The sequence below is a fragment of the Oryzias latipes genome, chromosome 6 (genome assembly GCF_053564925.1).
Source record: "Oryzias latipes strain Hd-rR chromosome 6, Olatipes_Hd-rR_3.1".
In the NCBI taxonomy this organism is placed as follows: Eukaryota; Metazoa; Chordata; class Actinopteri; order Beloniformes; family Adrianichthyidae; genus Oryzias; species Oryzias latipes.
The window spans coordinates 27,217,211-27,231,809 of record NC_136242.1 but is presented as its reverse complement, the minus strand read 5'-3'; the positions used below and the strand labels follow the sequence as shown (position 1 = coordinate 27,231,809).

The following is a 14,599-nucleotide window of genomic DNA, read 5'->3' as shown; positions in this document are numbered from 1 at the left end:
AGACCAGGAACATTGCTGACGTTTTCAAGGAATTTAACGAGGTCCTCTGAGATGAAGGCTATATTTGTATGAACGTATGCTTGCAGCTAAATTTGCTGCTGTCCAGAGTGAGCAGGACAGTGCGGATACATGTACAAATATAGGTTCAAGCAAAAGAAACCCTGTCTAGCACTAAATTGCCATCTTAGGTCAATCACACAGGAAGTTTTTGGTTTGTTAATCATTTTAAAAGTAAGATTCATCCAAAACTAATGAATAAAAAAAATCATATTTTACTCTTTTAAATTTGAAACAAATCTATTTTCGTATTTCTTAATCTTAGGAGCAATATTATATATTTTTTAGTGTGAATAAGTCAATGAGAAATTTTATATCTTTATACCGACTTTTTATGTTTTCTATATTTTTTTGCAAAACTTTTGACTATTACCTTTATTTATTCATTCAATTTTGCAGTGTTTTTTTCCAGGATGGTTACACAGAATCAAACTTACCTAGACAAAGCAATCTCAGCCTTCTGTCGTGCGATGTCTGCCGCCTTTTGCGCCCCCTCCACGGCCCGGTCCACCTTTTCCCTTATCTTACTGGCACGTAACGGGATCAGGTTCTTCCTTTTCCCGCTCACCAGGATGTTCTGCTTGTACTTTCCTTCCTCTTTGGTTCCATCAGGAAATGTGGTGCAGCCGTAGCCGTGCCTTTTGTTGCTGAGCCACTCGCCTTCGTACTGGAGCCCGTCTGAGCGCCGACTCACTCCGAAACCAGTCCGCTTGTCGTTCTTCCACTCCCCACAGTAGGTCTCTGTTGTAGTGGCGTCCACGTCATCGTCAGCGACGGCCAACTCTGCATCTGCATCTCCAAGGCTGGGAAAGCAAAAGGTTGCATAGGTTGGTTAAAATCGCATAATTTCTCATAGAGTTTTGAAAAATTTTAAACTGTTCCAACATGTTTCCTATTACTACTAAACTAAATGTTACAAGAGTTCAATCCCCTCATCGTGGGAGTTACTAAAGCAATAAATGCAGATGCAGAGTCATGTGGGAGTTTTTTCATCCAATCTAAGGTGTGACATATTTTCATGTGTTTTGAAAATCTCAAAGTTTGCTTTTTTTTATTCTCCACTTCCTGTTCATCACCTTTGCATGCTTAAGAAGACTTAGTTCAAAACCATCGTGATTTGTGGGTCAGGGGACTTTGATAAGTCAAAAGCACAGGCACAATTAGAAGTCCTGCAGAACGCTTTGCACAAATATGTGGAACACTCTAGCAGCAGTGTGTTTTGGGTGGCACGGCTTTTCCATCCGGGTGACAGCGCAAAGAGTCAAAAATTCTGACGCGCGTCGGAATTTTTTGCCACACAGGGCGTCGTTTCCAGAGTCCAAATACCTGAACTTTGGCAAGGTTTGACCTAGCAACAACAAATCAGGAAGTCAGCTTTGATAGTGACGCCTTCAGCATCTGAACAGCAGCTAGAGTCCAAAACCAATAGGGAGAAGTTTATTGTTGCAAAATTGTGTTCCGCAAAACTGAAATGTTTTTTCACTAAGAAAACAATGATATATTTTTCCCTCCTTAAAATAATGCCGGACATCAAGTGGTCAAACCGGTTCACAGAGACACTGAGGGCGTCCATCATTCAGATGCAGTTCCTGCATTAGATGGTGAACCTCTCCATACTAGAAAAGTCTCTTAATGAACCCTGACACAGAGATGCGATTACCGCTAAAGCTCTTCAAAAGAAATAGCCCAGGCTACTCTCTCAACATCATCCATGTTGTAGCAGTAAGGCTGAGAAAAACTTCCTCCCACACTCCTCAGGAGCACCAGGTTTATGAACACACTTTTGGACAAGCGTAGAGCAGCGAGTTTTGGCATGTATCAAAACAGAGGTGAAGGACGCAAATTTGACGCAAAAATCCCATTTGGAGATGAATGCTGCATTATACCACCTGTTCTGTAGTAGTATGGGATGACATGTTTTCTTCCTAAACTTGCCCCATCATTTAGCAATTACCCACATTAAGGCGACACAAAAATTGAAAAAGAAAAATGAACTTAGTGCATTAGTATAGCTGTTCTGAAGAGCAGTAATTAAGGCACTTTAAAAATAATCAAGTCAACAGTCTGACTATTCTAATTGAAAAAAACAAAGCAACCTTATTTTTGCAGACTTTGATAAGTGATTTACCAAATTCCCGCTAAATACACGGATGCTAATTAATAAATGCTTTAACAGCACCAGGCCAGCGGACCAGTTCCCATTCATTCACTTGACACAGAGCCGGCTTCAGGTTGCCTGCCAATGCATTTTAAAGTCCTTAAGTGGAACAGATGTTTGCTTCCTGGAATCCATGTCCTCCAGACGAAGGGCAGTTTCTCTTGTTATTGCGCCATCTCATTGCTTCAGGACACACCAGACTGCACTAAACACGTCTCAAAGTCAGCATCTTTAAAGCAATCGTCATTAAAAAAAAAAAAAAAACTTTTCTTCATATTTAAATCCTATAATGACTCCTGCTGAAACATTTTCTAAAGAGACAAACCTCGTAGATGAACCGGTGGATTTGTTGCTTTCTTTATTTAATCTCTACTGATTCACTCTGCAGAAAGTTAATACAAAATTCAATAAATATAAAGTGTTTAGAGTGGAGAGTCACTTATTCAATTGGAAATACTAGATTTTGACGCATCAACTACCGGTAGTCTGATTCTGTTAACATTTAATATACTTTTAAAGCCCACTTTGCTCGTTGGATTATTGATTAATGCCGAGTGTAGAAAAACGTAATATTCAGCTAAGAAAGACATTAACGTAACTCCTGAATGATTTGTTGACATGAGCTGCAAGGGGCAGATGTGGCCAAAACATCATAATCCAGCTTTGGAAGGGGAGTTATGTCCAAGTGCTGTGTGTTCAGCTGCTTTCCAAAGGCATTAAAGAATTGCAATTTGATCATTTCTAGTGCATACACGTAAATAGTGTCAGTCAATGCCAAATGTGGGCCAAAGAAAACTACAGATGGAGGTGACATTTGAGCCAAAATACTTCTCTGTCTTAGTGATGGTGGACCTTTTTGGAAGAGAACTCCTCAGAACTCTTCCTCTATGTCTTAGTCACCATGCGAAAAATTGGCAAACCTGTACTTGGCACGCAGGTGGCCCACACAAAACTTTAAGATCGTCGAGTGCTCAGTGAGCCGGTAGAATGAAAATGCTAATGCACGTTGGATCTATGGACATGGTGCGGGTGACAGGTCATAGCAAACACCAAAACAACGCGGGAGAGCAAAAAAGGGGGAAGTAGGTGAGATGCAGGCGTGTTGTAGAATTTTGTTTTCCTTTTTCAACCTCCCTAACACTGACACCGGGCTGTTCAAAAGATGCAGTCGGACTTTTACAAATAAGGAAATTAGACAACCAGCTTCTAGTTTGTGTGGGCATCCTACGGTCCCTTCATGTATCACGTGCACACCCCATGCGTGCAGCATTTGTGCGTGGTCAGAAAGGAGCAGTGCATACATCTCTACTAATGACTTGAGTGTGGCATAAGGATGCTGTAAGACAGGATCACACGTATGTCATAAGTGAATGTAACCTAGATTATCCTTACAAATTTCTAGAATACACTTACCACACGCACAACAATGGTACGTTCCATTTTCATGCTGTTCCCTCGAGGTGGTCATATGTGCCTCAAAGGAACTGTAAGACACACCTGCACTTTCTTTAAATTGCTCCTGTCTACGACCCTCCATGGACACGAACAACCCAAAAACACGCATTACCTGTATATTACCCAGACGCATGTAACTAAGGCTTTACTCTGTCCATCCCTACAACTGTTTTTCAGAACTCTGTGGGCTTTGGTGGAAGAAACACCAGATCCATTTATCCATCAATCTTCCTATTACACTAGATACCTTTCTGGGTCATGGGGCTGCTGGAGCCTATCCCAGCCACCGTTGGGCATATAGGTACATCCTGGACAGGTCTCCAGTCTGTTGCTGGACACAGCTAGGGACAAATTAGAGTTACCAATAAAGCTATAAAGCATGTTTTTGGACTGTGGGAGCTCCCCACCCCACCTCCATTTCAGGCTTAATTTTCACTGTTCAGACTCCTCTGGGTGATGTCAGAGATGATCAGTGCGCCTGTGCTGTTACCTGATGGTTGAGTTGACATCAGACGCAGCAGAGGACACTGTGCTCATCCCTGCCTCGCTCCTGAACGAGCTCTGTTTGGACCTCTGCGAGGCCAGGGAGCTCCTGGACTCCGACTTCCTCAGCTTGAGTCCAGACAGGATGGACCTGCGGAACAGCCCGCTTTTCCTCTTGCCCTTCAGCAGCTCGGCCTCACTGTGGGCCGTCAGCACGAACCCCCCGCGGGATACGGCGGGGCTGCTGCCACTGCTCCCCGTGCTGCACATGGAGACGCTGGTAGTCAACGTCCCGGGAACCGTCGGGGGACCGGGAACTATGGCCCCCGTTCGATCCAGCAGAGCTGTGCCGTTGCTGTGCTCCGAACCAGAGCGGAGAGAGTTTATGGAGGTTCGCAGAGGGGAGCGAATGACGGCTGCCATGCCGTACGGGACGCTCTGGCGGACGCCGTAGCCATGGCGCATCCCGCCAACCCACTGGCCTTGAAACGTACCTTTTGGAGAGAAAGGACACAAATGTTTTAGGGGGATGTATTTTTAGAGCTGAAGCACAAAAGAAAACCTTAATGAAGGAAAAATATGAAGAAAAGACCGAAAACAAGTATGCCTCTGAGGAAAAACAAATATTTTCCATATTCACAGGCCTGTAAAGTCATCAGTGTGTTAAGAAGCATTACTCATATGAATGGTTTGGGGGGGAAAAAGATTGAACCCATGAATACTGTGCCCCAAAAATTCTCATTTACAGAGAGCTTTAAAAATGTACAAAAGTCAGCAAATTGTCAGACAATTTTTGAAATTGACCCTAAAAATAGCTAAATATTATTTATAAATAATGGCTTTCTTGTGTTTATTCCCTTTCTGGGTCACAGGGCTGCTGGAGCCTATCCTGGCCACTTATGGGTGAGGGCAAGGGACTCCCTTGACAGGTTGCCAGTCTGTTGCAGGGTCACACATATCACACACCCATGTACACTCACACCTATGGACAATTTGGAGTGACCAATTAACCTATGAAGCATGTTTTTGGATGGTGGGAGGAAGCCGGAGTCCCCGGAGAGAACCCACGCATGCACGGGGAGAACATGCAACCTCCACACAGAAAGGTCCCCCATTGGTGTTATGTTTTCAGGTCCCCCAGCCGGGACTTGAACCAGGGGCCTTCTTTCTGTGAGGTATGGGTGCTAACCACTGCGCCACTGTGCAGCCCCTTGGCTATTTTAAAATAATAATATTAAATAAGAAGGATTAAAAAAAAAAGAATATTTTATTGTAAAATCTTTGTACCCCAAAGATTAGATTTCAAAGTAATCTTTTAAAAAACAATCTTTTTGCACAATACCAGTTATTAAAGGGCTTATTTATTATGTAAGGAGCTTTTTCAGCAGACTGACTGTCAATTAGCAAAATGGGTGTGGCCTAAATGCACATTGGCCGATCCACTGATTATCGTTTGTATTCCTTAGACTACAGTTTAGAATAAATTCAAATGTAAAAGGCCAACAAGGATGACGGATTAGTTAAATTGTGTTCACTTTATCTGATCAAACAGAAATATGTCTGCAGATGATATTCTGAGTTGTTTGGAAGACGGTTTTTAAATGGTCTGCATGATCATCTCTGCTAGACGTTCTAACCGCAATGACATAATACTTGAGAGGAATTGAGAACAGGTTCATGCTTGGGACATCTAAAATTCCAGCTGAGGCTCTCAGGTCTCTGGTTCAACCATCAAAGGTAGCACTAACTCCTTTGCTGTCTGCCAGCTCTGTTGAAGGACAATGTTGGAAGGATTGAGGCAAATAATTAGAGACTGATACCTCAGTCTGGTTATTGTTGTTTTTTTTGCACCTTCTACCCAATGCCGTTTTAACGTTATTTTCAGTAAATAATGTGTCTGATAGTAAAAGTATTTAAAGATGTCCTCTTTTTCAGTAAAGACACATGTTTTGTGCCTCAATCATTACAAAAAATGCATTTGAGAATGTGGAGAGACTGTACTGGTACATCAAACAAACTACAGTTTCACTATTTTATTTATTTTTGGTTGGTGATGTGCTGCGGGATTTTTGTCAAAGGAAAAGTTTACCTGCGCTCAAAAACAGGTTGAAAAACAGTGTTGTAAACAACTAGATCCATGTACGACTTCTTTTCCACATCTGAGTTGGCATCTGGATCAAAATTGTACTGCTGGAAAGCTCCAGTATTGATCACCAGGTTTTGTTCCTGTGGTAATGTTAGGTTGGGAGAGGGGCTGAAAGCTAGTGGGAGAAAGCTCTCAACAACAAGACTGGGAATGGGGGACAGGGTTGTTCCGCACGAATGCTCCCGTCCACAACGTAGAGGCAAATTTCGACCTATTGCCGTTCTGCATAAGATATGTTCTAGAAAACGACACCGTTTATTTATTTATTTTTTGCTAAAAACAGCATAAACTTACTAAAAGGGGAACGGAGAGAAAAGATGGTTGGAGTCGGTCTTAAAAAGTTCACATCACTTGCGACCACATTTATGCACTAACTTTGTAACTGTTTCATCAAAACTGATCCGTTTGAGATAAAAAGGCTTGACCCAAAATAGTCCCCCATAACAATGTCATAAAATATGAATTTCCACATTTACTTTGCATTATTAGTCAGTTTTTTGATATTCTGGATTATGTAAGAATGGTAAACATAACTACAACACTGGTAAAGATAACTACATTTGAGTAAACCATTAAACAAAATCAAAGAGGACCAAATAAAGGAAAGACATCAAAAAGAACAGCTAAAAGGGTTGGAGAAGAGGGGTTGTTCTTCATAGCCCACATTTTATTGCTCAGGTGTGAGGAGCACGCGACCGTCTCCTCTGGTCACACCCATCCATTCACGCCGTTCATCTGCACACCCGCATTCCCTGTTGCAGTCCCAGCCCTCACATCTCCTCGTTGCTAGAAAGTAGGGCACCTCATTGTGTTGCTGCGTACTTCCACCATTCTTCTCTCTTACACTCCAGCGGAAGTGTGCGCTGGGAGAGAGAGAGCAATCCTACCTCTGATGTAACGACACTGATTCATTCAAACGCATTCACTCCAGCCCAACTATATGACCATATAAGGTCTGCAATCACACTCGGCCTTCTCGAACGCAAACACATACAAACATTTCCCTTGTGGGCTCAAGTGGCAGTAAAACGGGAACTGCTGAATGAACCATATGAGCCAGTCGCACACTGAAACACACACGCACACCCACACACGTACAGGCTCTTTTTGAAGGCGTTGCTGTCCCAGGCATCAGGAGGATGCTGCCTTTTATCCTCATACCTGCACATGCACAAACTCAGGCTTTGTGTCAGACAGATGGCCGACACATCTGTCTGGGCTTTTGTAATCATGGCAGCGCACAGCTGGACGGCCATATGAGAGGCAGATCAGAGAACACATACACAAACAAACAAACACTTGTGCAACAGCATGACAAGATTACCATTTTATTAAATGGTCGGCAGAACTCTGATAACCTTTTACTTACTTAAACTGCATCTTGTATTAAAAGATGCCAAAAAGGCACAAAAAAAATAGTTTTAAGCCAGGATCTCAATTTCAGCATCATTTTGGCTATTTTTTGGGGCATTTATTTAGAAGGTTCATTCATGGAAACTGCTAGCATGAGAAAATGACATGAAAGCCACAGGCCTTTAAAATCCAAATTTTTTTCAGGCAATTTTTGTTTGGTTTACATAGATTTTGACCAACAGGCTGCCATTTTTCTGAGTTTAAAAGGAGAAAATGATTTTGAGGTTACGCAGAAACTTTCTATAACCAAAGGTCAATGTCAGTGGATTAGGCAATGTCTGCAATGTCATCCTTTATGAGAAGTTGACAGCTTTACTAGAGTGCAGGAGCCATAAATTGGCCCTTGACATGATGTACAGTTTGAATGCATTTTCACAACTGTTTTGATTGTTATGCACTGTTTAAATATGTGAAGTGTGTGTAAGTAAAAACAAAAATGTAGGCCTATGTGTGTCAATTTAGGGAGCTCTTGTTTATTTTGGACATCAAATGTGCTAAAAGATGGTTAGGATTGGCACAGAAAACAAAGGCAGGAAACAAAAAAAAGCCCAAAATTTCATCAGAAACTTCTATTTATCTATTTTCAAAACATTTTTTAAGAAAATTAAGCTTTTAAAAATATAAAAAATTAAATATTATTTAAAATAAAGATGAAACATGCTCATTCACCGAACGTGGGGCGGATTTTACGTAAACTTAAATAGCAAGTGTGTTGCTAAAAGTGCAGGCAAATTCAAGTCACATTTCATTATCCCGGTCAAGTTTTGTCAAGGTCGGAATGGGATCGTTTCTCACAATAAATCCTAACAAATTTAAGACTCATTAAATTTGCTTTGTTATGTAGTATCCTGCATTGCAACAGCTAAGGACAGCAGTGTTTGTGTTAGCATTTGCTTATACTTTGTTTTCATTTATGTGTGTATATCAGTTGAAAACTTTTTTAATTTAAAACATAGAAAGAAAAAAATAGCATTAAGAACGAATTCAGACAGCAAGTTTTCTTGGGCAAAACTTTTGAATGTTATTTTTTTTTTTTGTCTAAAAAGACTGAGGTGCAGAATCCAATCAAGAACCCCCATAAAAACCTTTTGCAAAAACAAAACAAGGAACAATACACTGCAGTGATATGACATTGTAGGAATGGATAGGTCATCATACAATGAAAACTTAATAAGTCAAAATAATTCTGTGTAAGGCTGTCAAGCATCCAAATACCAGAATATTTCGCATTCTGTTCCCGAAAATTTGATTAGAAATATTTGTGACGTCCAAGATTGCAGATTGAGTAAAATATACTTATAATTTAAAGTTATTTTAGCTAGTGCTCTGAAATGGCAAAATTATGTTGATTTGAGTATAAACAAAAGAAACCAAATGTGCTACAGTCACCGGAAGTAAACAAATTTTCAAAGTAAAATGTCTGTGAAGGTTCCCATTTTCAAAGTAAAACTATCAATAGTTTTTTTAGATTAAAAAAATGAGACTAAAGTTCATTTTACTGAAATGAGCTGGAAAAAAATTGCTTTAAATATAGTCAACAATTTTCCAATATAATAAAATAGAAATTAAAAACGTGAAAATTTCTTGATCAAGTATGTGAGGTCTGCAAGCATGGCAGAGAAGTCATATCACATCAGCAAAATGTTGATCCAAAATGTTGAATTTTTATGTTTTCCACTAAAGATAGAAGAATAAAATGATGTAAAACATGACTGTTTGAAACACAGTTGTCAGATCAGATTTAAGGACTGTGTTCTGTGAGAGGTTAAAGTCACTTTATTTAGGTGTTGCTGTTTCCTAATTTACCATATTTTAGCTGAGTACAGTTACAGTAGTGGAGAACATTTTCAGGATTTGTTGTTAAATGTCACAAAGCAACAGTGATGTTTTTGTTTTGCCTACTACTGAGGTTCACCTGTAAGTTCATAGAAAAACGTGTGGCATTGTTTAAAGTGCCAGATACCATTTCTTCCTTTCTTGATTTGATTTGATTTGAAAATCAAATTTTTTCCTTTCTAAATTGTTTGTGTTTTTATATACTAGGTTGCTCACATTCATAATATAATAAATAGTAAGAATAGCGGTCCGACATGTGAATCGTGATTCGACAGCCCTACTTGTGAGGGTCTCCTATATATATATATATATATTATGGGTGTGTATTGGCAAGAGTTTGGCGATACGATACGTATCCCGATATTTTACAGATATTTTCTCTCTTTTTTTAAAAAAATATAACTTTGAAAAAATCTCTACCTGAATTTCAATATGTCTTCCAATGTAATAAAATGGTCAAATTCAGTTTATTTAATGATCACAATGTTAAGCACTGCAATTGTATCTCATATATGAGTTGCTTTTACCCAAACACATTAGTGCTTTTATTTTGGTAACTATAAATAGTTACATTGTCTTCTTTCCACAACATAATATTTTTCAGTAGAAAAAAACAAAGAATGAATGCGCCTTTCACAATAAGTTTATATTGGGGAAATAAAATGCTGTTTATTTTCAACATTGCTTAATGTGGCTTCTCCAGTACTTTTTAACGGTTCAGGAGCCTGAATGGTGCTTCAAAATTAGGGGGGGGGGGGGGGGCACTGATTCTTTCCAGAAACAATAAAGTGTGACGATGAAGCAGCATGACAGAATTAAGGAAGCTGCTTTAATGTGACAAAGAGGCTTTTTTTTTACATCACAGTCTGCCCTGCATCGTTGTGCTGCCTCGCTTTCTCACACGCGGAAGTAAACTGGTAATACTGATCGCTACGATGTTTGCCTTTTTTCAGAGCGTTGTACACATCCCTCTGATCAAGCAGGTCGCTGAACTAGAATCTATTGCTTAGAGGTTCTGCAGAACTTTTTGCCGATATCATTGCAGCCGATGCTAAGTGCATTAGCCGCTGCGCTGCTTCACTCGTTTTTATCTGAGCCGCTAAAAAGCACCGCAATCCTCGTTTTTATATGTTGCTGGCAGCAACATGGCACAGAGTTTCTGTTTGGTACCCATCCCAAGTAAAAACGAAGTAGTTCATGTCTCATAACAACCGAACAAGCTGCCTCTGGCTGCAGTCTTCCTGTTGTCTTGTGTGGTGTAGAGCTGCTCAAAGAGGCTCCATGTGCTCTGCTGTCGGAGGGTGAAGTGGACAAGAGTCAGACACTGAAGAACGCTTAGAAATAATTAAAGAAATATTATCCTGACAGCATTTTGAATCGATACGAGTATCGCCAAATGAAATATCGCGATATTTTGCCGAATTGATTTTTTCTTACACCCCTAATACATATACACACACACACATATATATATATACTTTTTTTCTTCTTAATACATAATCAGGCCTTGACAGCTGTGTTGCAGTTTTTTTATAGGAATGAGAAAAGTTTCTATCTTTAAGCTGCCAGGTATAGAGCCAGAGCGATGATGGAGGGACGGCTTGGGAAAATGAGAACTGGCAGCATGTCTGTTAGAAATAGTGCTGTAATCATGCTGGCAGGACAGGATGATGGACGAGTGACTACATGCCGGTTAACTAGTTTTGAAATGCAGTTTGACTCTGACAGGCAGACAGGTCGGGAAAAGCAGTGAAACTCCAGCAGAAAAACAGGGGAAAACGTTCTGACAGTGTGAGGACACATCGGCAGCATCACATGGTCCAACCTCATTTATGAAGCACATAAAAACCAAATTAAAACAAAGAGGCTATCTCTCCAAATTATAAGATTGAAGTACATCTTGAAAAGTTGCCTCAGAGGTCTTTAGTTAAAATTGAGCTTCCCATCTCATGTGAATCAAAATTTTACCATTATTTAAGTGAAAAAGTTCTGGTGTACAAACAAAATCCATCTCTTCTTTGTTTATGAAAGTTCTCAAATTTTGGAGCCTTTCATGCTATAATAATATAACGAACCATAAAATCAGAGATTATGGATTTCCTCTTAAACAAACTACTATGACTGTCATTAGAACAAAAATGAGAACTACAACTCTGTGTTTCCTAAGTACAGCTGGGTTTATGATAAAACCGAACCGGTACGGACCGTAACACAAATGGCTCAAATTCCTTCATATAGTCAGTCAGTTAAATTCCACCTCAAAAACAGCCACCTGGGATAGTCTGAACATGAGCAGAAAACCTCCTGAATGTGTGTCTGTTGATTTATTACTGCATAATCAACCAGTGGGAAGCGCTACCATACATCTAAGACATAAAAAAATGCTGATTTTACAAAAAAAGAAAATGAAATGGCCTAACAAATTTTGGAATTAGAATCACCAGAGATCCCATTAACATTTGCATTTACCTATTTCAAATGGCCATTTTTGCAATAGAACACAGGATAAAAAGAAAACAACAGTAGAACCAGACTTGATAATAATGATCATCTGCCATGATTGGTTAAGAAGAAATTGAGAATAATCTGCGATGGATTTGAGACAAATAGTTGTGTCTTATGACTGACATAATAAATCTAAATAATCTAAATAATAATTTTAATTTTTTTTTTAAAGTGATCCTAGTTCTGTTCATTCATCTTCTTCCGTTTATCCCTTTTGGGGTCACGGGGCTGCCGGAGCCTGTCCCGGCCACTTATGGGCGCAGGCAGGGGACACCCTGGACAGGTTGCCAGTCTGTCGCAGGATCACACATATCACACACCCATGCACACTCACAGTCACACCTATGGACAATTTGGAGTGACTAATTAGCCTATGAAGCATTTTTTTGGATGGTGGGAGGAAGCTGGAGTCCCCAAAGAAAACCTACGGGGAGAACATGCAAACTCCACACAGAAAGGTCCCCCATTGGTGTTCTGTTTCAGGTCCCCCAGCCGGGACTTGAACCAGGGGCCTTCTTGCTGTGAGGCAAGAGCGCTAACCACTGTTTTGGGGAAATTTCTAAACAGCAGTTTTTAAAATGTTTAATTGCTTCTTAACTTCTTGTTGCTACCCAGGGTTCCTTAAGTCCAGCTAAACGGCAGATAAATTGACAGGAATTTAGGTTCCCTATTAATGCATGTTATCCAATCTAAAAAAAACAACAAATCTATTTTATTTTCTAAGGCAGTGTTACAAAGGAAGATGAAAGTAATTTTTCTTGTTAAATTTAGTGTAAAAAGTACAAAGACATTGACACTTTATTGCTGCTTTATTAATCTTGATCTGATTTTCTCATGAATGGATATCTGCCATCTAGAAAATTCAAAGATGTGGAAGTAAGAAAAAAACAAAAGCTTTAAAAAAAATGGTGTCTGACCTTTAACTCCCTTCACATGACCGATTAACCTCAAATACATGTAATCATGATTTGAGAAAGCAGCACATCATCAGCATACAAACAGATAGAAAAACTAACTAAACGTGCACATATATTCCAACAGATACCCAGAATAAAGTTTTTCAGATGCAGTGTTTCTTCTGGCATCTTCCTTTTTTTACACAGATGCATGCATTTATAATAGATAAAACAGCCTTTGTTTCAACTCTTCCCCAGCTTGTCCTGCTTCATGTTGTCTCAGCTTGTAACCTGTCGTCAATATTTTAAATCGTGAAGTTGGTGTGAAGTGATAAAACGCACAATGTGACTCCTCAAAAAAAGAGGCTGTATTTTAAAGCTCTATTATCTAAAGCAATTCTATAGACCCTGTTTCTCTATATTATACAGTACAGCTGACATTGACATAAGGCACTTCTTCTGGTCAGTTTGAAACTCAGAGGGACAGATGGTTTTTAACCCAGAAACAGAGAGCAGACACACATTTCTTAAAGAGACAATTCCAAACTCAGCCTGCAGCTCAGCACGTGATTAAATGAGATGTTTCTGCTGATTTGATTTTCCTCGCTTTAACCCTTTTGTTTCTTTTTGCCCGCAGTTGCTGCAGTTTAGATTTAGAGGCCCACATGACTGGAGAGTGCTTTCTGTTGGCCCTCCAGGAAGAATCAGCCTAATTGTGTTGGCATGGGAGCTGTGAAGCGGATTTTCCTTACTACTGTAGGAGCCTGGGGTTGAGGTCTTGTCACGTCAACAAGTCTGCTTCTCTGTGTGCAGATCTGACAGGTCCTTAGTGAGTATCATCAAAGGTGGTTATCGTAATTGAACATTTCATGTCTCTGCTGTCAGAGAAAACTTTGAGTGTTGTGTCTGACTTTAACATTCTCCAGAAAACAAAAGGAAATTTGCTGCTGACTGCCAGATGCTCGCTGGATTTTTCAGCACCACGGAGAGCGACAGACAAAAGCAGCCTGAAAATATTTACTGGAAATTAAGGAAAACAAATCCCAAAGCACAACTGGACTAAATACTTTGACATGCAACATCTTTGAACACCTAGCAGTTAACAATTTCTGAATCTAAAGAGCTCTTTATTTTCTACTTTTGACATTTTCAAAAGAATAGTTATTTAAACTACAGAATGTATTTGTCTAAGTAAATCTAATGGTGTTGTTTTTGAGTAATATTCATTTTTCCTAAGTTATTTATATATGTACTACCCATCATATCTTAAGACAAACAGAAAAATAATTTGATTAAGTTTAAAATGAATTCATATAATAATAATAAATTAAATGATCTTTCAAAAAGGTTTTGACATTGTGAAAGTGAGGCTTAAAGCTGTGTCATCTGCATGTAGTTTCACTTGCATCATGAACTAAAAGAATGTTTAAATTTTATGTTGTTAGATTTTAGAGACATTTTTGTTCTAAATGCGTGAAAAAGGGGAACGAAAACAGTTAAACTCCAGACTGTAAACACAGAAGACAGTGGACTGTATTTTTTTTTTTAACCTTCTTCTCTCTCAGAGCAGAGAAAATGTAGCATCAGCAAACACCTATATTAGTGTGTGGAGCTTATCCTGCATCCGCAGCAGCACACGGCAAACTTCCA

The 14,599-nt window shown here is 39.5% G+C and overlaps 1 protein-coding gene across 1 annotated transcript in view; it reads right to left on the bottom strand.

Annotated features, from left to right (window-relative positions):
- Positions 1 to 14,599, bottom strand: part of jph3b (junctophilin 3b) — a 56,988-nt gene that overhangs the window by 31,429 nt on the left and 10,960 nt on the right. Inside the window, exons 2-3 of the mRNA XM_011476331.4 lie at positions 4,161 to 4,647; positions 495 to 860 (exon numbers count right to left, since the gene is read on the bottom strand). Coding sequence (XP_011474633.2) covers positions 495 to 860; positions 4,161 to 4,647 — 853 coding nt within the window. The remainder of the gene's footprint in view (positions 1 to 494; positions 861 to 4,160; positions 4,648 to 14,599) is intronic.